At 42.8% G+C, this 23,174-nt stretch overlaps 1 protein-coding gene across 1 annotated transcript in view; it reads left to right on the forward strand.

The window, feature by feature from the left end:
* col27a1a (collagen, type XXVII, alpha 1a) overlaps nucleotides 1–23,174 on the forward strand; it is a 69,212-nt gene that overhangs the window by 39,695 nt on the left and 6,343 nt on the right. The window contains exons 13-48 of the mRNA XM_041959926.1: nucleotides 586–639; nucleotides 2,431–2,475; nucleotides 5,312–5,365; nucleotides 5,653–5,697; nucleotides 7,275–7,328; nucleotides 7,710–7,763; nucleotides 8,030–8,083; nucleotides 8,168–8,221; nucleotides 8,688–8,741; nucleotides 8,884–8,928; nucleotides 10,769–10,822; nucleotides 10,929–10,973; nucleotides 11,057–11,110; nucleotides 11,212–11,265; nucleotides 12,632–12,685; nucleotides 13,388–13,441; nucleotides 16,729–16,782; nucleotides 17,009–17,053; nucleotides 17,244–17,288; nucleotides 17,425–17,478; nucleotides 18,713–18,766; nucleotides 19,129–19,182; nucleotides 19,347–19,400; nucleotides 19,493–19,546; nucleotides 19,713–19,820; nucleotides 19,928–19,981; nucleotides 20,093–20,200; nucleotides 20,306–20,359; nucleotides 20,479–20,532; nucleotides 21,011–21,067; nucleotides 21,176–21,229; nucleotides 21,310–21,363; nucleotides 21,486–21,539; nucleotides 21,974–22,027; nucleotides 22,213–22,320; nucleotides 23,017–23,124. Coding sequence (XP_041815860.1) covers nucleotides 586–639; nucleotides 2,431–2,475; nucleotides 5,312–5,365; nucleotides 5,653–5,697; nucleotides 7,275–7,328; nucleotides 7,710–7,763; nucleotides 8,030–8,083; nucleotides 8,168–8,221; nucleotides 8,688–8,741; nucleotides 8,884–8,928; nucleotides 10,769–10,822; nucleotides 10,929–10,973; nucleotides 11,057–11,110; nucleotides 11,212–11,265; nucleotides 12,632–12,685; nucleotides 13,388–13,441; nucleotides 16,729–16,782; nucleotides 17,009–17,053; nucleotides 17,244–17,288; nucleotides 17,425–17,478; nucleotides 18,713–18,766; nucleotides 19,129–19,182; nucleotides 19,347–19,400; nucleotides 19,493–19,546; nucleotides 19,713–19,820; nucleotides 19,928–19,981; nucleotides 20,093–20,200; nucleotides 20,306–20,359; nucleotides 20,479–20,532; nucleotides 21,011–21,067; nucleotides 21,176–21,229; nucleotides 21,310–21,363; nucleotides 21,486–21,539; nucleotides 21,974–22,027; nucleotides 22,213–22,320; nucleotides 23,017–23,124 — 2,109 coding nt within the window. The remainder of the gene's footprint in view (nucleotides 1–585; nucleotides 640–2,430; nucleotides 2,476–5,311; nucleotides 5,366–5,652; nucleotides 5,698–7,274; nucleotides 7,329–7,709; nucleotides 7,764–8,029; nucleotides 8,084–8,167; nucleotides 8,222–8,687; nucleotides 8,742–8,883; nucleotides 8,929–10,768; nucleotides 10,823–10,928; nucleotides 10,974–11,056; nucleotides 11,111–11,211; nucleotides 11,266–12,631; nucleotides 12,686–13,387; nucleotides 13,442–16,728; nucleotides 16,783–17,008; nucleotides 17,054–17,243; nucleotides 17,289–17,424; nucleotides 17,479–18,712; nucleotides 18,767–19,128; nucleotides 19,183–19,346; nucleotides 19,401–19,492; nucleotides 19,547–19,712; nucleotides 19,821–19,927; nucleotides 19,982–20,092; nucleotides 20,201–20,305; nucleotides 20,360–20,478; nucleotides 20,533–21,010; nucleotides 21,068–21,175; nucleotides 21,230–21,309; nucleotides 21,364–21,485; nucleotides 21,540–21,973; nucleotides 22,028–22,212; nucleotides 22,321–23,016; nucleotides 23,125–23,174) is intronic.

Below are 23,174 nucleotides of genomic sequence, written 5' to 3' on the forward strand. Positions count from 1 at the left end.
TGTCTTATGATTGTAGCAATTTTTGCACAGTCAATACAATTAGTGTTACATTTAACTGTATTTACTGTACATTAAAACGCCTTTAATTACTTTTAAATATCTTTATCTTATCTTAGGTCAAATTATTACCTGTTTCACTCTCAGTGCTCTCATAGTTTCATTTCAGACACAGTGAGCAGCTATTTTCATCAAAAGGCTCTTGAGAAACCAACTGTACGCTAGCTGTTGAGTACCGAACAGCTACACAAAGTTAGCAGCTAGCTGGTGAACATAGTTGAGCTAAAAGGCCGGATATATCCCTCAGGAGTTGACATGAATGCTAATGTTGCTCATTATCTGCAACATCTTTAAATTAGCATCAATTAGATGACAAATTCACTGTAACAGCTTAACCAGATAATACATGTATTTGATGTATTTTGATTTTATTTAGAACTTGTTTGTGTTGTTCCAAAGTGGCCAAAGCAGATTTGTTATCACATGTTTGATAAAGCAGACAGGACTGTTAAAATTTATTGGATGTCTGAGTTTGATTGTTGCTGTTTGAGTGCAGCAGAACTTTAAAGCTACTCTCTCTGTCCTCAGGGGTTTCCTGGGGACTTTGGGGAGAGAGGACCACCTGGACCAGATGGAGAGCCAGTATGTCACACACTCACAGTCACACACCTAAGTACAGAACCGATCCGCATGCTCAGGCACACCAACACACACCCATCCCACATACACCCCCACAAACTGAGAGCAGTGGTTTCACTCGCACCCCACCCCCCTGGTGTTTTAGTACTGACATTTTGGCAGCACTGGTGGGTAAATCATCTGGCAGTCCAGCAGTTTGCCGGTTTTTCTGTTTTATTTGAAGTTCGTTTTTTTCTCCGGACAAGGCTTTACTGACATATTTAATTTCATCCCATGCCTTCCTCTGTTGCAGATAATTTTTCTTGGCACTCGTATTCAAAAACCTGCAACTCTAAAGGGGGGAGCAGCACGACGACCTGCCTTTCAAATGCAACCTTTTCCATTCACCAGTGTCGACCAGCCTCTAACTCACACATAGTATTCTTTGGCGGTGATATCCAAGAATAGTAAATGATGCAATGGGCTGTCGTTTTGAGTAACTGTTCCCAATTAAGTAACGATTGGTCAGCAAAGACGGTTTGCATGTTTGCGTCCATATGGAAGGCATCAAACGATTTGATCTTAGCATTTTCACTATTTCTGGATATTTCCTGTCATCCTGACAAACATAGCACTTCATCAGTCAGAAGGTCAGAAAATAAGAACATAAACACATCAGCAGGTTGCTCTTTCACAAACTCTGAAATACATCATTAACATACAGCACATTCGTATTTGAAGAAACACTTTGCTCACACATCCCTGACTTTTCCACTGGTTCAGTCTTGTAGATCAGGCAACTAAACTGCTCTGTCAGCCCTGCTGCTTCTCTTTTTCCTCAAGTACAGCATGTGAATTATGTATCCGATTTTATGTATTTCCGATCTACATTTGCCACTTTTGTTGTCTCTGGGTGAAGCTGTCTGAGAGGGTGGAGGCTCTACTCTCACAGTTTTATGTCCCCTAATTTTTTTTAGGAAGTGAAAAAGTAGAAAATATCCTTGTTTTATATCGAATGCTAGTCAAACTGGACTTAACAACCATGCTAGCAGTTCTGTGTAGCTCAACTTAGCACAGTGGTGCTTTGAGCTAACGTCAACATGCTACTACTACTAACATGCTACTAATAGCAATGCTAACATGCTCATGTTTAGCAGGTATAATATTTACCAAGTTCACTTTCTTAGATTCGCGTGCCAACATGCTAATATTTGTTAATTAGCATCAAACACAAAGTACAGCTGAGGCTGATGGGAAAGTCATCAGTTTTGCAGGTATTTGGTAAATTAATGGTCAAGTTTTAATGATGATGGTCATGTGATCACCAAACAATTCACCACGCGAGGAGCTGGAGTGTGCAGAATTTTTGTCGAGACATTTCAGTAGGAGTCACAAGGAGACACTGTCTTGAAACCATGAATGTTCGTAACAATTCATCACAACACCACCTGCTGGTGGCGCTAAAGGAACAGTCAGGGGATCACCAAAGTTATTGGGATTCATCCTCTGAGGACCATAAATGTCTGTATAAAATTCTGTCTCTCATTCCTGCAGGGAGAATGAACCTGCAGATTTCTTGAAAAAAAAAAAGCCACAGTGAGACGAAGGGCTCACATCCCCCTCCACCTTCACCTTAGACACACACACACACACACACACACACACACACACACACAGCCTCCTCTCATAAGCTGTGATGAACACTGGGCCACTCTTCTGAGCATGTTTGTTTAAAAAAGAGCCAATAACCCCAGAAACTTGCTCCTTCTCCCTCTCCCTTCATCTCACGTACTCTCTCTCCTCCTCTCTGACTAGGGTGAGATGGGAGCCCCCGGTCCAAACGGAGTTCTTGGACTCATTGTGAGTAGTAGTTTGTGTGTGTTTCTGTGTGTCGTCTGTGTGCTCTCCTCAGTTTAAACATCCTACTTTTCCCATACACTTATCCCATAAATACAAAGCTGTGAAGGACTGTATTTAAACGAAACAGAATATGGTTTCTTAATTGAAAAAAAAAATGCTCTCAATTGGCTCTCATCATTTACACTGCCAGCTGCTTTTATGGGAAACTAACCACTCTCTGTAGGTTCTTTACCGCTGTAAACATATTTAAAATAGTGAAAGTGGGTAGTTTTTGGAATCCAAGACGCGATACAAAGTTATTTTGACTGTAAAGCCTGAATTATGCAGTTTGTACCTCCCACTTCCTCTCATGACAAACATGACATGATCCACTGTCTGATCAATCATGCAGACCTTAACAAAACATGTTGTTTTCCTCTTGGATCTGTCTCTTATTAACTATTTTGGAACAGGAACTCCCCCCTCGCCCACCCATCACCTTGCCCTCCACGCCTGCCCGGCCCGACAGCCACATAATTGTGTCTGATTATAATGTCTCCCTGGTTTCTCTTGTCGTGTCCCGTCTTCACCCGTCGCTGCTGCTCCTCCCGGTCTATTCTAGGCCACCGGTGGTGGTAGTAGGCCTGTAATTGGAGGACTCTCTGATTACAGCTCTGCTCTGAGCTCCGTGTCCTCTGCATTCATCTGACCCGACAGTACACTGTATAGCACAGCACAGAGCTGCACTTCAAAGATATAAATATACAAACACCCTTCTCAGGGGACAGCAGGCGTCAGCTCAGAGTGAAGGCAGGCCACTGCTGGAGAAGGGAAAGTGTTGGCATGTAGAGGCTGTCTGAATTTTTATTTCTTTGTGTCTCTCTATCTTCCTTAACGTCTTTCTCTCAAGACTTCTTCCAACAGTGTAAAATATTTTTTTTTTTCAAAAGGGCCATGTGAACACACCTTCTTCCTCTTATCCTGCTTTGATATGATGGAGGTTGCCGCTCAGGAATCGAAGCTGTGCGCCCCCTGTGGCATGCATTGATAATAAACCTGGAAATCTGAATGCAATTAAAAACATTATACAGTATAATATATTGTATTTCTTCACGCATTTCTGCAATTTGGACAGTTTAGCAGGAAATGGTGTTGATGGGACAGTTAAGTGTCAGTGGGCCCTCTAGAGGCCTGAAGCTCTGAAGAACAGAAACTGGTGTTTTTTTAAGCATCAAAGCATTCAAGTTGAATCCTGAATAAAACTTCTTCGAATGCATCAGATTTTTTTCCATCTGAAGAAGCTTTTTAATCTCTGAGCATCAAATTAAGTGACTTGTTGTGAGGGACATTTTTGCAGCACCTAATTCAATAACATCCTCTATCACACATGCAGATACTACAGTATTCACAGAGAGACAAATATTTAATACGCTGAGCCAAGGCCACCCTGTAGGTCTGTGCAGAGCGTCAGAGAGGGAAAATAAGATAACTAGCAGCAGCCTGTGCTGTGTCTCTGTGGAGAGGACACGTTTCATGAACACGGCCACAATATCGTCTCTCTTCTTTTCACATGCTGACAGCAAAGCAGATAATCCAATCAAGTCTTTAATTGCTCTCATTAATTGGTCCTTACTGAATGAAATGAAGACCAGTCCTCCTCTGCCATTGTGACTGCTATCTTGCTCTGCGTTTCTTCTGCTCTGGAGCGTAAATCCCGCTACTGATTCCTTTTCTAGTGACGGATCCAAAGACAGTATAAAAGAAGTGAACGTAGCCGCCGTGACTTCAGCCATTGGTTGTGGATTACCATTTTGAAGCCTCAAGTTTGGCATTTTTGCCATTACCATCTTGGTTTTTCGGAGCCAGAAGTGACCATATTTAGTTGAGATGATGGAGTTGAGAGAACCTGCTATAATTAACCCAGGTTACTGGTACTGTTAGCATAGCAAATGTTAAATAATTCATCTTAACCTAATTGAAAAAAAATGAAAAAAGAAATAAAAAGCTGGACTCCTCAGAGTGTCTTTTAGCACACAAAACATTGAATAAGACATTTGTAGGCGACCAAAATATTAAAACTCACTGTCATTAAAATGTAAACACACTAACACGGAAACACTCAAAAACAAGTTCAGGGCTGTTTAACTGTACACAGTGTCTAATGTACACAATTGATAGCATTGCTCCTCCTGACTTGTCAATCATAAGGTAGCCATGCCCTAAAGCATACCCTGTTTATCATGTGTTTTAGTCTAAATCGGACAATAATTTACAAAATGAACATTGTGCTGTATTGAAGAAGAGTTGTAACTAGGAAAATGTTTACTGAAATACTATATAATATAATAAATCAAGAGAGAAGTGGGGTAATATTCTCATAGACTTCTACACAATCATACTTCTTTTTGCAATCAGTGGAGTCGCCCCCTGCTGGACATTAGAGAGAAAACAAGTTTAAGGCACTCCTAGCTTCACTTTTCCCAGCGGGAGGCTACGTCCACTTCTTTTACACAGATGTTCCGTCAAGCGTTTATTTATTACATGCACATCTTTTGATTCAGGCTTCAGATGAAACACAATTTTGGCATCAGACTGCAAAGCCTATTCCCTTATCTCTTGAATTTTCTCATATATTATTCATCCATTGTTTAGTGCAATGTGATGGCGGATAATCTGGCAGCTAGACAATAGTGCTTAATCTTATTTGATCACTGAATGTCAAAGTGAACAGAAGTGCACTTGTGTGTGTGAGTTTGTTGAATGAAAGGCAGGAGCCATGTGTTTATCAGCGCTTCATGCATATGATATCGCTGAATGGATGGATACGTTTCTTATTTGTCCCCTCCTCTCGCATCAGGGTGATATGGGACCTCTGGGGGAGATGGGCCTTCCAGGACCTAATGGACTGAAGGTGATCTCAGACACACACAGATGGAGACTGTTATCTTCGCTGTCTTATCGTATATTGCCTTGTTTGGACTGCCTTTTAGTTTAATTACGTGTCATATAATACAAGAGAATGGACAATAAGCAGAGTTGAGAGACGTCTGAAGAAGCCTATGAAGAACATGGTCGCTGGTGATTCACCTGCTCGGTAACATGCAAAACAGTGTTTAGCATGTTCCCATGAGGGTGGATTTAAGTTGAGGTTCGGTTTTGGGGGTCCCTTTCTAACCCATCTGTTGGTGCTTGTTCCAGGGGGTGCCCGGAAACCCAGGAGAAGCAGGACTGAAAGGTGATAAGGTGATCTGAATATTCCTGTTATTGGCCTGTGTTTGAGCAGCATGTGATGGATATGATTTCCTTTGCATCTTACTGTAGTTGTTTCTGTCCAACCATTAGGCATAGAGCACATTTTCATTAATTCCCACCGTCAGCTACACTAACACAAACTTTTGATGTGTTTTTACTCAAAAGCATGATATTTGACAAGTTTTTCTAATTTCCACTAACATCCTTATTGAGTAATATGTTAAAGGAACCTTCACCTACGCAGGAAAAGTGTCTATTTGATGTGTTACTGAGAGTTAGAGGAAAACTTTCGGATCTGTTTCTTCCATATGAAGCTTGAGCCAGGAGACAGTTAGCTTAGCTTAGCATAAAAACTGAAAACAGGGGGAAACTGTTAGCCTACCTCTGTCTGAATGTAACCAGATCTGCTTACCAGCACCTCTAAAGCTTGTGTGCGGGACTGTTGCACTGACTTCCTGGAGTCTCCATTGGTTGACTGGCAACCTCACATTGATGACAAGCTCAAAAATCGGTGTGCCTAGCTAAGAAATAGTCCAGCGCATTCCAGGTATTGTACAAATTAAACAAACAAGCTATGAAGTGTGGATTAATAAGCACCTGTTTGTTTGGACAGAGCCAGGCTAGCTGTTTCCCTTTGTTTCCAGCTTTCAAGCTAAGCTACGCTAACCAGCTGCTGGCTCGAGTTCCATGTTTGCTGTCAAGACATGAGAGTAGCATCAATCTTCTCATTTAATACTCAGCAAGAAAGTGAATGAGAGTATTTCGCAAAAATTCCAAACTATTCCTTTATAAACAATGTTACAAACTGTTGCTGTGCAAAAGACCTTGGTAACCAAAGAGATGGAAACTAAAATAAATAGAAACAGACAGTAAAACATTAAAATCATAATTGGAAAGAATTAGGACTTACCAGAAGATAGGAACAGGAGATTTGAATTAGACAGACATTTCCATTGCTCTCTGGCAGCGGGGATTCACAGCTTTGGGGCCTGTACAGCCTGTTCAACCTTGATGAGGCAAGTATTAGGAATGACTCTGGAACTGAATCTCACGAAAAGATCACACTCATAGATATAATCACAGATTGAAGCCAAGGCCAGCAGTGAAATCTCACATCTTTCTGAATTAGCTGCAGTCAGTTGATGTTTCAGAAAAATGTACATTTACAATAAAGCCTGCAGGAGAAAAATCACCTTTCCCAGGTTTTTAAATGACAGATGTATTCATTGCCATTGTTGAATATAACATGATTGCACGACAGAGTTAGTTAGAATAATTAATTGCACGTACTAATCCATTGAACACTGTCTTATTCTCTAAGACATGTGGCTGTACAGCGTGGAATAATTGTTATCAATGTCTTCCAATAGACAGACTGACACCACATGAAGAACTTGGCTAATGCAATGAACTAGATTCATTATTTGTGAATGTGCATAATGCAAAGACCGGTAATTAGTATTGTCTGTTGAAAAGCTGAATGTGATTGATGAAGGAGAAAGTTACCATTCCCCCTAATGTTCTTCATTTGTCTTTCTTTCTGTCCATCCCTCGTCTTCCTGCGTCAGGGTGAAATTGGGATTCCTGGACAGCAAGGGGAGATCGGGTACAAAGGAGACAAGGTAGATCACTGCAGCACATATGTACATGTTGTCAATGTTCGCCCCCCAGTTCTCTCCTCTGCCTCCAACACACACATCCAGACTTGCACAGTGTTTGTTGCAGAGCTGTGCCTTTGTAAAATGACTTAACCAGATGTGTGCAGTCCAGCTTGTGGAAATACTTATGTAAAGCCTCCTCATTTGTCTGTGTGTGTAAGCAAAATCTAACCCTTTTAGCATCATAGAACAGAGTGGTCCCGAGAGATAACAGAAATACTGAGCAGAGTCATGCATGTCTAATGTCTGGTTCCCTAGAAAAGAGATCAGGGTTCTGTTTTTTTGCCTCTGAACAATGTCTGACTGTCTGTCTTAGTTTTTATGTGTTGTGTTTGTGTTGGACAGGGCATCCAGGGGGCTCCAGGGTTACCAGGCATCCGTGGGAAACCAGGACCGCAGGTTAGCTCTGGCTCTATTGATCAGAAATACATAAAAATGCTAACGTATGGACACTTTTCATCTAAAGGACTGACATTTTGGGAAATGCACTTTTCCACTCTCTGGCCAAGAATTTGATCAGATGATTGACATTGTTCGTATATTTGTCCGTTCAATGTAAGGCTACAGCCAGAAACAATTAGCTTAGCTTAGCATTAAAACTGGAATCGGAATTTCCACCTATTCCACTAAGACATTTCTCATGTTCTGATTTGTCTTTGTTACAGGGCAAGCTAGGGGAGAGAGGCCCTGATGGTGCACCTGGACCACCAGGCCCTGAGGTTTGTATTCACATTACTGCATTGAATATGTGAGTCTGTAATTCAGACACTGCAAAATCTTTGTTTTTTAATTGATCATGACAGGGTTTCCCTGGTGACATGGGACCACCGGGAGAGAACGGCCTTGAAGGACCAAAGGTGAGTAAAACCATCATTTTGGCTGAGCAGTCTATCAACTGGTGTGTGTTTAAAAATATGAAACAGAGCACTTACTGAGGTGCAGCGGTGCTTTGAGCTAAATGCTAATCTCAACGTGCTAACATGCTCACAATGACAATACTAACAGGCTGATATACATCAGATATAGTGTTTACCAGTGTTTATTAGTGTTTACTTATTAGCAAAGTATAGCCGAGGCTAAAGGCAATGTCATTTGTTTTGCAGACCAAAGTCAGACCATCATCAAAGTCTGACTGTCTGTGTAAAATTTCATAGCAATCCATCCAAGAGTTCAGATATTTCAGTCTGGACCAAAGTGGTTGACCAGCAGACCAACACTTCCTTCCCTAGAGTCACACCACTTGTGGCTAAAAACATATGTTGAAATACTACATTTACCTTCACACATTAGCATTCATTTGACGACTGCTTTTTACCCATCCAGGGAAAACCAGGGGCCAGAGGTTTACCGGGGCCACGAGGGGTGCCTGGCTTGGAGGTAAGACTGTCCGCCCACATCAGAACGACCCCAAAGCGCCAAAAGGCATTTAAAGTTTTATGGCACAAGGCTTCTCTTTACTCAGGGCTGCTTTATGTCCCCAAACATAATTCATGCTAAGATCAATATCATCTGTTTCCAGGGAGATGAGGGCCCGATCGGACCACCAGGCCCAACAGGACTCGAGGTGAGTTATTAGATAAACACCTGGTGTTGCCGGGCCAGTGGAAAGGAAGGAGAGCGATAACAGGCATGACTGTTCCCAGTACAGTGTGAAAAAATAACATTCATGTGTACACTTATGTAAGTTTGCATGTTTGTTTAAACTGTAGCCCAAGCAGGACGATCAAACCATCTATCATGTGCATCGCTGTGGTTTGATTCCTTATCCTTTGTATGTCTGTGGTAAACAAATCAAAGCGAGGGAGAGGAAGGGATAGAAATATGATGTGCAAACCCAGCTGTAGTGCAAAGCTAAATCTGTTCGCATTCTTTGCAGTACAGCACAACAAATTTACAGCCTTGTAGATCTCAGAACAATTAAATGGTCTGCCATGAAAGCCTACTAATGTAACTCTCTATAAGTACACAGAAAAGGCATTGCATGTATGATATCAGCCTGCTGTGATCAATACATCCATTACTCTAAATCATGTGTAACTCCCTTTTAGTCTTAGCCGCCTACACAGAATGCAGTATAATTTAATTGCTTAATTTTAATTATGCATCCCAAAGTTTGTTGCCCACAGTGGGAGTTAATCTGAAATTTATTTGAGGTAATAAAGTAGGTCATGATTGTGGATTTTTAATGGTTTGCATTTGAAACTGCAAATGTGTGTGATTGGAGTTTAATAGGGTTTGTTATGTCTTGCCTCTGGATGATAGTCCCATCATAACAAAGTGTTGCATGCAATCCATATTTTTGGCCACCAGGGGGTGATAACTGCCATCACCATGTTTACAGGTGACAAGATTTATAGCTGCTATAAAATGCAAGGTGATGTTAATGGGCTACTGCAGAAACATGAGATTTGTTGACTTTGTTTCTCAAACGCTTTAATGAATTGCTCTTCTTATTTTTGACTTTTTTAGAATTTTTTCATTATCCCAGATGTTACCTGTTTCTCTTCATCAGTTTATCTTTTTCTCCTCCTGGTCACCCTGTACTTTCTTTGACTCCAGCCCCCTCCACACCCCCTCCGGTGTTCCACCCTCTCACTCGTCTCATTCTCCATCTGAGTGAAGTGGTGTATGACTCCTTTAGGAGCTGTGATTGATCTCTGGCCAGGTGTCACAGGTCCTCATGCTGCTCCACCGCGTTGCTCTCCTCCCTGCTCACCTCAGAATGACACCCTCTCTGTACCTCTTCCTTTTCTTAATCATCTCACCTTCTCAGTTGCTCCTCATTCCCCTCTTTCCCTGAGCAATATCTGTTCTTTCTCCAAGTATTTCTTCCTTCCTTTGGTTAATGTGGTCAGCCGCAGACATAAATCTAAATCAGGTGATAAGAAGTCCTGCACAGCTCATATTAATTCTCATGTTACTGCAAGAATCTGTTTTTACTGTGTGCTTCTGAGTGAAATACAGTGTTAGCCTGTACTGTCTTGTGAAAGCTGCCAACCTTTCTGGATTCAAACTTTGGAATTGTTGAGTCACTCAGTCTTTAGGAGTTTGGCTTCGACATTTGTGACCTGGAGTTATTGCTGGTAAAAGAGCACTTAGCCCCCCTCTTAACCCAGGGAATTACTGTCTCTGCTACAGGAACATTACAGCCATTGAGCACTTTCACAACATGCCAAAATGTACCGTCAGCATTACCTGTACGTGTCATTGCATATTTGGGCGTCGTGTACTGTAAGCTGCAACAGCTGTGGACAAATTACCAGCTCCCTCTTCAAACTGTCATCTCACAGGATGCAGATCCTCTATATTCAATGAAAATTTGGTATGAATGTTAATGATGTGTTTACTGGCAAGTGGATGTCTGTAATTCACTATTCATTATTCTGTGCTATGTCCTTTTTCAGGGTAGAATGGGCAGAAAAGGATTTCCTGGGAAGGTTGGGCCAGAGGGAGTTAAGGTGAATAAAGCCAAAACTCACATGTGATTTCTTCTCTTTTTCTCAAAATTAAAAAAAAGACTTAATTACTATAAACAAATGACAAGTTGAATATTTGTCACTGCAGGGAGAGCCCGGTATCGCAGGAAATGTTGGACTAATGGGAGAAAGAGTAAGAAACCCCGACATAACCGCTGCCATTTATTCCAAATGTCTATCCAGTCATCCATCCAACACTGAGTGTATGTATTTCAGGGCTTGGTGGGTTTCATCGGACCTGTGGGAGAGGCAGGGCTGGCAGGAGAGAAGGTAAAATAACTCATTCTTTCCTTTTGAATTCATTGTTAGACGTTAGAAGTCCTCCCCAAGGTGACTTTTGAAGACTGAATGTTGTGCTCGTGTGTTCTTAGGGGGACCGAGGGGAGATGGGCCTTCCCGGACCGCCTGGAGAAAAGGGATCGACGGTAAGAAGCAATGCACGAGACAGAGTGGAGGGATTTGAGTGCATTTGAGAGTGCTTTCTAGGAGCTGTGCTGTTAGAAGATCCTAAGAAATGGTTGTCTTGTGTGTGTTACTGTGTGTGTTATTCCCATGGGAATATTCTGATGTGGGGGATTAGGTCAGTACCACAAGAATATGCCAGAGGGGAAAGGAGGCACATCACCCCCTGTGGACGATTTAGGACCATGTTTTCTAAGCAGTGGTTTGGCACCTGGCAGGAGGCCTTCAGCTGGAAACAGCCTCAACATTGATTTAAACAAAGGAGGAAGTAGTTCCAGCAGATCACTTCCAAAGATTTACCTCCCTGACGGTATTTTACGGTAATAGGAAGCACTGACTTCTTATTCTGAAATGCTTTTGGGATTTGCTCAAAAGAATAAAGAACTGAAAAAAAGAGAATGATCCATTTTCAGACATCCATCCGTATTTTCTTCAGTCTGCAGGACACCCAAGTGCCCCCGAAGGACTTATGTTTCATGGGTTTCACTCTACTGCTGTCACACAAGTGGCTGCTCTGTCATGTTGTGTCTTTATCTGATATGGGCTGTCTAATGCATGTATGACTGGCTGGAGTGTGTAAGAATTTAGTCATCATTCTTGCTGAAACAGAGAGAAGTTTCCTACTGGCTGACAGCCAGCTGGATTTCTCTCAGGACTCAACCACACACACACACACACACACTTACACACTTATATGGGAGTTCTCTGTTGTCCCACTCTCTCAGCTGCAAAACAGAAACAGACCCTCTGGAAAAGACTGCATCACACGAATGAAGGCCGCTGACCACCGCTAACAGAGAGCTCTCACTTTGGGCATTTATGATTTATTCCCGTGGATGCATGAGATCAGAGCTGCCTACTGTACTATGGGTCTGCATACTGGATAGATTTTATTGCACTCAGCTGATCTGAGAGGTCTGACTGAAAATACTCCCCATTTACAAATGGTCCAGCGAAAAAGTCCAATAAAGGAGTGAGGAAAGCAGCCAAGAGCAGTATGTTTTCAGATATAAAATCATCTCCTCAGGCTTTCTGTTTTTCTTTTTTCCCCACTGTCTCTTATTGTTGCAGTGGATGTGGTTTCCAGTGTGCAAAGCATTTCTGCAGATGTATATTTGTACTTAACCAGGTGTGTGTATGTGTGTGTGTGAGTGAAATCCAGTTTGTTACCTCAAACAAATTCAAATTCAAATGAATGTATGCTGATTTAAGATTTTAGAGAGCATTTTGTGTCTTTGTATGGGAGTTAATCATGTGCATGATACCCTGTTTTGTGTCAGCTGTAATCTGTGTGCTGAGTGTGTGTTTGTGTCTGTGTGCACATTAAAGGGTCACCCAGGGACGCCAGGTGAAACTGGGCCTACAGGACCACCAGGAAGACCAGTAAGTCACCGCTCTTTTGCTCCTTTTGCACCTCCGACCTTCTTTTCACTTGGTAGTGTTTGCAGATGATACCGTATTGAGTTGTTATTAACATCAGGGACTCCATCTATGTGTAGTCTGAGGCTTGGAGCAGGTTGTATCAGAGAAAACTGACAAACAATGATAGCTAAAAGGCAAACAGATGCACAAAGAAGACTTTCGATTTTCTGTGTACAAAAAGTGGTTCTCGATGTTAGCAGTGTGGAGTTAACAACCCACAGGCTGCAGCGAAGGTTTCTCTGAGCGTGATGAGAGCTGGCAGCCTCCTGCTGAACCTGCATTATCCTGTCAGTCAAAAACCCAACACCTATAACCAATTAGAAGCCGCCCCTGCCCTTCGTTTCCCCTTGCTGTGTCCTTGCCACAGCCAGGCTGAGCACTGGTTAAAGGCGGGGGCCACTGAGCCACCAAAACAAACATAAATATGGGGCTCTGGGGTGCAGCAGGACAGGATTCCAGAGCAGGCCCTTTAATTGGTGTGAGTGACAGATCTAACAACAAACCCCATAGTGTGTTCACGAGGTCAGGCTGCCCCCCCTCCAGGGTCAACAACCAGGGGGCTCTGTGCTCTGTCAGTGTAAACCTTTGTTTTATCTAACCTTCCCTTTTTCCTTTCCCCCCCTCTCTCTTTCCTCTTCATCCCCCCTTTCCTTTGTTCGTCAGGGCCCTCCTGGAACGACTGGACCAGCCGGTACCAGAGGACCCAAAGGCTTACGGGTAAGTTTGAGGCCTCACACCTGTTCTCCGGGTGCTCTGCAGTCTGTGGATCACAGTTCCTACCCCCTCAGAACAGATCAGAAACAAAAGAGTGAACAGTAGATGCATGCCGCGTGCCACCGCTGCTGTTGAGCCGCTGGAAAAACTTGAATCAGTGAACATAATGAAGTGATATGGAACTGCCTCTGAACTGAGGTCATGTGTGTTTAATGGACATGGCTGCTTGCGTAACACAATTTCAGGTTCAGAGTCAAAGCGTGAGTTTGTTTCATCCCTTTCAGAAGTCGGCACTCATTATAACCGCTGGAGGAGCTCCAGTGTTGTAAATCAAAACGATCAGTTTTTACTCCATATAAATGGAACAATGGCTGTTAGACGTAGAAAAGGCCCGCCGTCAATACAGCTACATGGTATGTGTCGTGGAAAATGTGACCTGGCTTTTGTGGGTGTTCTGGGGTTAGCTTTTCAGATAAATTTAGGAAACTATGATTTATGGGGGGATTAGCAGTTTATCAGCTTTTTTTCTCCAAGTTTTTCAGTCATTCTGGGTTAGCAGGAGGTTTCAAGCATTCACAAAAACCCACAATAGCATCTTTTTGGCCTGCAACTGTTTTAGAATCAGCTAAAGAATTACAACTCATGATGCAAGTCTTTCACATTAGCATTACACTGAAAACACTAAACACACTGTGCATGTTCTAATATGCCAGATGACATGATAATTAAATTAACTTGCAGGAATTATTGCAGATGTCAATCACAGGTGGAATTGGAGCATTGATTATGGCTGCATTACTTTTAGTTGATTCACTAGAACTCCTTATTTCATTGGAGCGGTCAGTGTTATTAGATACACCTGTGCTTTCCCTGTTAAATCATGCTGAAAAGTATGCTGTTGCAAAAAAAAAGTCCATAAATGTAAATTTAAAAGACGACAAGAATGTTGAACAAAAACAAAACGAATATACTGTCGGCACAGATCACCTGAGATTTGTCAAATGACATCTCTGCGATCGCAATAAAAGTGAAATTGCATACAACTCCAGAGTATTTTGTGAGAGATGAAAACAAGTGGGATAACAGCTGGAATTTTACCTGGCTAAATACCACCAACAGAAATTTTATACCCGATAAATAATGTTCCTAAGATTTGGCCTCTGGAACGACATACAGTGAATAAAAACAATAACATTAACAATAATAAATGACAGTAATGAATTTTTGGATTGATGAAGATGGCTGTAGCCATGGCAATGATGCAGAAGACAGTAAATTGATGTTTTTGGGGTCAGTTTTGCTTGAGGGTTTCAGACACGCCTCAGCTTCTGGTGGCCTTTCTGCGATGCTCTCTTGAGGAGTTCAGACGCCGTCTCCGACCTTTTCAAAGGTTTTGAGAACATGTCTTTTATTGCTGTGGTCCGCTGAGCCAGCTGGATGAAACAGTGGGATGAAGCAGCCTTGAGCTTCTCTATCTGAAGCATCAATTGGAGACAGGCATCACTGCGGTTGGCCTGGACACACGCTCATGTCTCAAGCTGTGTTTTCAATTAATAGTAATGTCAGCAGCTTCCACTGCCAGTAAGTCGGCCTGCTGCTTCATGACTTATGTTGGGTAATCCAAGCTCAGAAACCTGAGTCCTGCAAGCCAGAAGGCATAGAGGTGGTTCTCTCACAGACGTGCAACCACAGGCGCTCACTCACGTCTCACCCCCTCTCTAAATGAAATGCAACAGCTTTCAGAATTTAAGATTTCAGGCGTTCAACGCAAAACAGCAAAAAAATATCTTTTGACATCTCTGGTGGTGCCAGAGCACTGAGTGCTAATTGAGACTGTGTACAACTCTTGCACAGACTTCAGCACCATATGTCTTTTAGATGTCAGCCACTTGGCTCGGGGCACGAGACCTCAATGTTGACAGCCATGTAACATCTGGCCTAACTCTCAGAAACATTGGCACCGGACTGTTTTCGAACATGGAAATATTGTGGAATCAGAGACGTAAAGCTGCACAAAACTGCAAGTTGGCATCGAAGCAGCTTGGAAGCTAATACCGCTATCATCTCTCCGTTTTTCTGTCTTTTATTTGCATGTATAAAACCCATTTGAAGTTGTGGACTCGAGTTTGTGGATGTCAGCCATGAGGAATCACCAGGGTGACTAATCATGCTTTGTGCCTAATAACTCCTCAGGACGTCTGACCTACAAATCCTCAGCTAATGTTTTCCATATTGTAGAGCACATTAATCTCATCATTCCTCCCTCTCGCCGGCCGGTGGTTCTTATTGAGCTAGTTTAAATATGTTTTTCATCGTGTTGAAGTCATGCTCCCGGTGTTCCTTTTCTGCCTTTGACACTTGTGTCACAAATTAATTTAACTCGGAGTAATTAATTAACTTCGAAGCGTAATATCTGAGTGAACCAATTGTTCCAGCAGACCTGATAAGGTGGAATATTTTCCCTGCACATCGGTTTAATCCGGCTATGTAAACGCAAGCAGTGGGTAGCAGGTACCCCAGACAGGAATGTTAATGAGCGCTGCTTATCCAGCTCTATGTATAATAGGCTTATAGCACTTCAGCTAGCGGCGTTCTCCACGGGCCAGACTCCCGCTGTGCTCAGTCATCAACCACTCACACCCCTGTGTGGCTGTGTCATGTTATATTTGCTTTCTCCTTTGAAATAATTAATGATCCTGAGAAAATCGCCCTTCGCCACTTGCATCTACGGTCACTTTTCACATGGCAATGAGCCTGCGTCTTCCACGGTATACATGAGAATAGTTGTGCAGGGGTGCAGGTGCACAGCAGATGGACAGTCCTGGTCCACTGCCTGGCTCCCATTTATTATCACTGCTCACTGGACGAGCAGGCCTTTAAGCACTTTAGACTGATTTTGTTTGACAGTTGCACCCATGTAATCTAAACAGTCAGCGAGCTCTGACAGTGTGTGTGTGTATGTGTGTGTGTGTGTTTAAAGTGTGAATAGTATGTATCTGCTGAGACTGTGTGCCCAGGTTCTAGTATTAAAACAATAATACAATCCTACAGAGAGACCTATAGCTGTTTCTACACTGTTCCTCCATGCACACATACACACATTCACTTTTACACGTGATCATGCATAACCTGCTTCCTTATTCACCCTGAACATTACACCCGGTACATTGCCTCTGACATGAGGGTATTATTGGCATCAGTGCACTACGCAATGATGTTTATTTACAGTATGTTGTTGGCTGTGTTACAGTGACCTCTGTTGGTGAAGTGACAGCTGTCTTATGTTTCAGGGAGCGATAGGGCCTGACGGTCCAACAGGAGAGATGGGGTTAGAGGGCAAGACGGTAAGAAATCTGCTTTGTTTCTGTGCATTTTCTGGGATTGTTGTTGATACCTCCCCAAAGCCAAACTCAGACACAAGAGTAATGACCATGATTTGGGAAAATGGATCTTATGCACCAAAAATAGCAAAGCTGCACAACTTCACCATCCACTCAGGAGACAGGGAATATACAGTAAACTGACATGACTCAACACGTGGCTCTCTCTCATCCTTCCCTCTCTCCACAGGGTTCTGATGGTCCTCCAGGAAAAATAGGTTTCCCTGGACCACAGGTAAAGCGCTGGACAACTTTTCTACTTTTCCACTCCTTCCTCGCATATATTTTTTGGTGCTTATGTTCCTCCAAGGAGGTGAGGCATCAGAATGATTAAAAGAGGTGCATACAGCAGACTGCTTACCCATGCATACCCTGATCTAATTTATCATCTTTTACATATTTGTCTTTTTATTGTGTCCCCACAGGGGAAGATTGGAGAGCCAGGAGAAACTGGGCCTAAAGGTTTTCCTGTGAGTTCACTATCCTCATACATAGAAGTAGTATACATACACTATAGATGGACCCCAAAACAAAAATCTGTAAATCTGTAAGATGATGTTTGGGCATGAACACATACTCTGAACTCAATTCACCTTCTGTCTCCAGGGTGTCCAAGGGCCCTCGGGACCTCCAGGGGACAAGGGAATAGCAGGGGAGCCGGTATGACCCTCCAATCATCTCTCCATCCTCATATATTTCTCTACCATTTCCTCATGTTCTCATCATCTTTACGCCTCCTGTGACATATCATGATACCCTCGTCGTCCTCTGTGTCTTCCCTCTCATGCCTTCTATTTTCATGGTTAAAAATAGAATCTTTATTCTTTCTTTAGCTCATCAAACTTTCCCTTTCCATTTTTCAAAGCCATATTTAGTAGTTTTATTAGAGTCTCTTTGCCGGCACACAGCACCCTGGTCCTCTCCTCCCCTGTAAGCTCCAAAATATCACAGCCAGGACGAAATTTATGAGACATATTTTGGTATTTATTAAGAATAAATTTGCTTGTATTAAATATTTCCTCCGGAGCAGCCAGATAATTGTCTCATCCTTCACGCATCTGCTCTGTAGTGCCGGGAGAGTGAACTGACTCACTGGATAGGATGTTTTGTAAAAAAGAAACAGATTACTAAAAGAAGTGCTAAATTGCTGAACTAGCAGGGAAAATTCATGCGATTGTTGACATGATGGGTGAAATCTTTCCAAACCTTGTAAAGGATTTGCTGTCCTTCTTGTGGATTTTATTTTATGCACACTAAAAAAGGCAGAACAGAGAAGGACGGATTAAAAAATGCAGAACTTGCGTGCACGCTGAATTTAGCTCAGTGATATTAGAGACAGGCACCCATTCCCACTTTGTTTTCGTTGGTGTGAATGAATCAAAGGTTAATGTTTTCCTGTTTCCTATTAAGCTAAACACCCAGGCAGCTGCACACAGTTCCTTTGTAGTGGTGTAATTAGCACTTTAATAGGTAATAGGCAACTGCACGATCATGTCAGCTACAAGCTATAGAATATCGTTTTGTGAGTCATTAACAGTTTGCTGAGTACTTTGGATCCAGACAAGCTATTGTGGTTCCATGATTAAATAAACATTCAATCACAGTAGGAGGAAAAAGTGGAGTTTCCCAGCAACCATCTATAAATATGAATCCTCCCTTGTACACATTGTTCAAAACCACCTTTTCCCTCCCAGTCAGTCTCCATTGTGTCATCTCTTGTGCTGCACAGCTGCTCTCAGCGATAGACAACACATTTCTGTGCCGGCTGTCAACTTTTTCTTTGGGCTCGTAACAAATCATGTTTTTGTGCTTATTAAATGAGATCCGATGCTGATTAGTGTGTGTGTGGTTTTAGGTCTGATTATCATTCAAGTATTTGTGTTGTTACCTGTAGGGACCACCTGGGCCACCAGGGACTGTGGGACTGTTGGGAGAAATTGGTCAAAAGGTGAGAGATTTTGCAAACACACACTTGTGCACACACTGCATGCATGCATATTCCACGTGGATAAGGTCACTTGTGTTCATCTGCACTGACACACACATGCAAAAACACACAGGATTTTGTGAAGACTAAATGATTAAATATGTGACATCTCTAGTTTACCTGACACCACTGAATCAATAATACTCTCTGATGGAAGTAATCAACCCAAATAAAGTAATTAACCCACATTACAAGGTGTCCGCTTTCAGTTTTTCTCTCATTCCTCTCTCATGAGAATATATAACACCCCTGATGTAATGTTCATATAAGAGTCCAAAATCATTCATCATTTTTCTTCCTCCATCATCTTTGTGTTTCTAAAGGGTCCTCCAGGGAAGGTTGGGGAACCAGGACTTCCAGGCGAGCCAGGGGAGAAGGTGAGAAAATATATTGTTTGCTGTTTGTACTCTCACTTTTAAGTTTAATTAAAACATTTGCATGTCTAATTTGATCACACCACAATGATTAATATAAAAAGTACACAAAAAAGAAAGAATATTGTCCTCACCCTGATGTGTTTATATCTGTGTGTGTGTGTCAGGGAGCCATTGGACCTGTTGGGAACATCGGAGAGCAGGGACTAATAGGACAGCGGGTACGCTAATCAGCATTAAGCTATCAAATAGTTTGCATCCCTAACCGATGGAGCTGTTCATTTCATTAACCTTTGTATTTGTGTGATAACAGGGAGAGCCAGGACTTGAGGGAGAAGCTGGTCCAGCTGGTCCCGATGGAGCCAAGGTGACGTGTTTTCCCAAAATGTCCTCAATGTTGTCGTTACTAGGATATGGAGACACCAAACTCCAACATCACAGCCTTCTCCTGCACCAGTAATCTTAATCTTATTTCTTTGCGTGCTTTAGCTTTAAGGACACTTAATGACATGTTTTTATGTGGATATTGTCAGGGTGAAAAGGGCGACATGGGTCAGGAGGGCGACAAAGGAGAAAAAGGTGAACTTGGGCTAAAGGGAAAGGAGGGCCCACCTGGAAGTCCTGGACTCACTGGCGTCAGAGTAAGTGGTTTATCTTTCTTGTCACACTTTTTTTTTTTTTTTTTGCAAACTGACTTTCACAATCCACAGCTTCAGCTGTTTCTTAATTTTGTTTTTTCTCTCTAAAGGGTCCGGAAGGGAAACCTGGCAAAATTGGGGAAAGAGGCAAACTAGGGTCAAAGGTATTGACATCAAATCACCTCTGATTCTGTATCACCTCAAGACTCACATGCAGTGGCATAGACATGCTGGGTGGTCTGCTGTTCTGTAACTTGTCATTTGTGTATGTATAGGGGGCCAAAGGTCATCAAGGTCACCTTGGGGAGACTGGGTCAGTGGGGAAGACTGGACCACCAGGTTTTGTTGGGCAGAAGGGGTCCAGAGGAACAATTGGACACGTGGTAAAGTGGAACAGTAATGATATAGCTATTCATCATCCTTTGCTTAACAAGTTTAAACCAATTTACATTTACATACAGAACTGAAGACCCATTTTTTCTCTTTAGGGGGCTCCTGGTCGAATGGGTCAACAGGGGGAACCTGGTCTTGCAGGTTATGAGGTAAGATTACCTTATTGTAACTGTCTGCATGTGGATGGACATTAAACATTTAGCCTGGTATGGTTATTTGAATTCCACGTATTTTTACGTAATATAATTTCTTGTGTCGGTCGTTGCAGGGCCATCAGGGATCACAGGGCCCAATGGGGCCTCCAGGACCAAAAGGTGAAAAGGTACACCTCGTTCACTTTATGTGTAACACTGAGCTCTTATTCATCCTCCTTATCTTCAGCATTTCAGTCTGCAGGTGTAGCCCAGAACCAGGTTGGAATGGCCACCTGAAAGTGGATCAGTTACACCAAATGTTTTTCATTGAGTCATGAAACAGGCCTCCCAAAATGCACTTCGCTCTGTAAGCAGCTTGTACCGATCAGCCCTGTTTTGATACCTCAGTGCTTTGATCAAAGACGGCATGTTGTTAATATGCTTTTATTTGACACAAAGGCAGAGAGAACTGATTTTACACACATGGGGTGGTTGTTGCTGCAGCGCATTATGGTCAGTCATGCGAGTGTGTCTAAAAGAAGGCATCTATTTGTAGCATTTTTGGAGATGTTTCAAAAGCTAGAAAAGCCAGCGTACTGAATGTACTGACACATCCGGGATGCGTGTCTTATATAAGTCATCTAACATCACTGTTTTCATCTGCAGGGCGAGCAGGGAGATGATGGGAAAGTAGAGGGTCCTCCTGGTCCTCCAGGTGACATAGTAAGTCACACCTGACTTACTTTTCTCCCTCCTTCTGCTCTTTGTCTGCTTTAAGGTTGCAGAGATGGAATCCTTCGAAGTTTACTCATATACTTCTTGTTTTATCAGGGTCCGCCAGGGGACAGAGGAGAGAGAGGGGAACCAGGAGATCCGGGTTACAAAGTACGTAGCATCACGACAGGTGATTTTGAAATGATTGTTTGGGTATTTGGGTTGATGAGGTTACTGTTATTCTTCCTTAGGGTCAGGTCGGTGTGGATGGAGAGAGAGGCCGATCTGGAGCTCCGGGACAACCTGTGAGTGTCAAAACTTGCGACTTCCACACACAGTTCTGTCATTAAGTGTGCATAAACAACCGGCGGGCACGCTCACACAGGTTGCCTTTTTATGCTTTCATAAACATAACTGGCAATTTCAGGGACAGCCTGGACCTCGTGGGCAACAAGGACCCAAAGGGGCTAAAGGAGATCAAGTAAGGAGGAGAAAACAACTGTGTGTGGTTGAGGGTGGTGTTGCCTCTGCATTGCATGTCTTAAGAGTTTAATATGCAGTCTGATTTATTGTCTGTATGCTTTAGCTTAGTCCAAACCTTCAAAATCCCCGTTGAGCAACCGTTCATGAGAGCTTTAGACACAATATGTTCTGAGCTCTGTGTGGTGTAATTAATTTAGGGGCTGCAACTACATCAACTGGTCTCTGGAAATGTGAGAAAGTTAGCTAATATTCCAAAGATCCAACAGAAGCATCTAGTAAATAGGTCATCAATCGGCCTGAAAGTACTGTAGTATTGCAGTAGTACTGTGCTGCTGTTTGGCTTGAGAAAGAAACACTGCTCACTATTATTTGGTCAAATGTTACTGTAGTTCTTTAGCAGTGGTAAACAATGACAATTTTCTCTCTCTCAAGGGTCAGAAAGGCAAAAAGGGTCAGTCAGGACAAAAAGGAAACAGGGGATCAGAGGTAAGTCAACACCTGTTTTGCCTACTCTCAGCCTTTAAGGAATTCATATTTATGACTAGAACACTTAGAAAAGATGCTTAAACAAAAGTCATGAATGGATGAAGCGAGACAGGGGACAACTGACTAATTCACTCAAGTAATGATAGAGGAAAAAGAATTTCTGATACATCCTCTCTTCTACTCAGGGCGGGGGTGGTCCCCCTGGTCCCAGAGGTGTGGTGGGCCGAGAGGGAAAGGAGGGTGTGCCTGGGGTGGATGGTGTCCCAGGAAAGGATGGCAGTAAAGGCATGCCGGTGAGACAAACTGATAAATGTTGTGTCCATTTAACCTTCTTTATCTGATTCACTCTGTATAGTTTTGCTGTGTTTAGAGACTTACCTGGAGTGGTACAAAAGAAATGCCAGGTTTGTTCTGAGGGTGGTGGTAGACGTCAGCGTGGTCATTAAACTCTAGATCAGGCATCTCAAACCGGTTCCATAAAGGGCAGCGTGGCTGCAAGTTTTCATTCCAACCAAGGAGGAACACACCAGGCTGGAATCAATTAATCAGCTGATCTCAGTCTTCAGCTGATAACTAAGTGATCCCTTGATGTTGATTGGTTGGCCTGATGTGCTCCTCCTGGGTTGGAATGAAAACCTGCAGCCACGCGGCCCTTTATGGAACCGGTTTGAGATGCCTGCTCTAGATGATTTATCCCCTTGGAACCATGAATGTAACCAGCAAATGTAATGGCTCTCTATTAGGTAATGAGATATAGTGTGTTAAAGGTTGCTATTAGCACTGAGAGTGGTGCTAGAAGGAGGCTTTAAGAGCAAAGTGAAAAGGTCTCATCCTCCGGATGAATGCATGATTTGAATTTAATGGCCACCTGCCCTGTAGATACCCTGCTCTGCACCAAAGTATGAAGGCCCCAGAACTAAGAGGCCAAGAGTTTGTTTACTGCTCGTGTTCGGGGTGATTCTCATTCATCTTGTTCTCGTGATACCAAGGGAGAGCATGGTGATGATGGAGAGGTTGGACTTCCAGGCAAAGCTGGCTCACGTGGTAAAACTGGCGTTCCAGGACTCCCAGGTGATCAGGGGAACATTGGACCAAAGGTAAGGGGGCATTCGGCTTAACAATATGTGAATAACTGTAATGAAATGCT

This window comes from Chelmon rostratus, chromosome 19, assembly GCF_017976325.1.
Source record: "Chelmon rostratus isolate fCheRos1 chromosome 19, fCheRos1.pri, whole genome shotgun sequence".
NCBI lineage: Eukaryota > Metazoa > Chordata > Actinopteri > Chaetodontiformes > Chaetodontidae > Chelmon > Chelmon rostratus.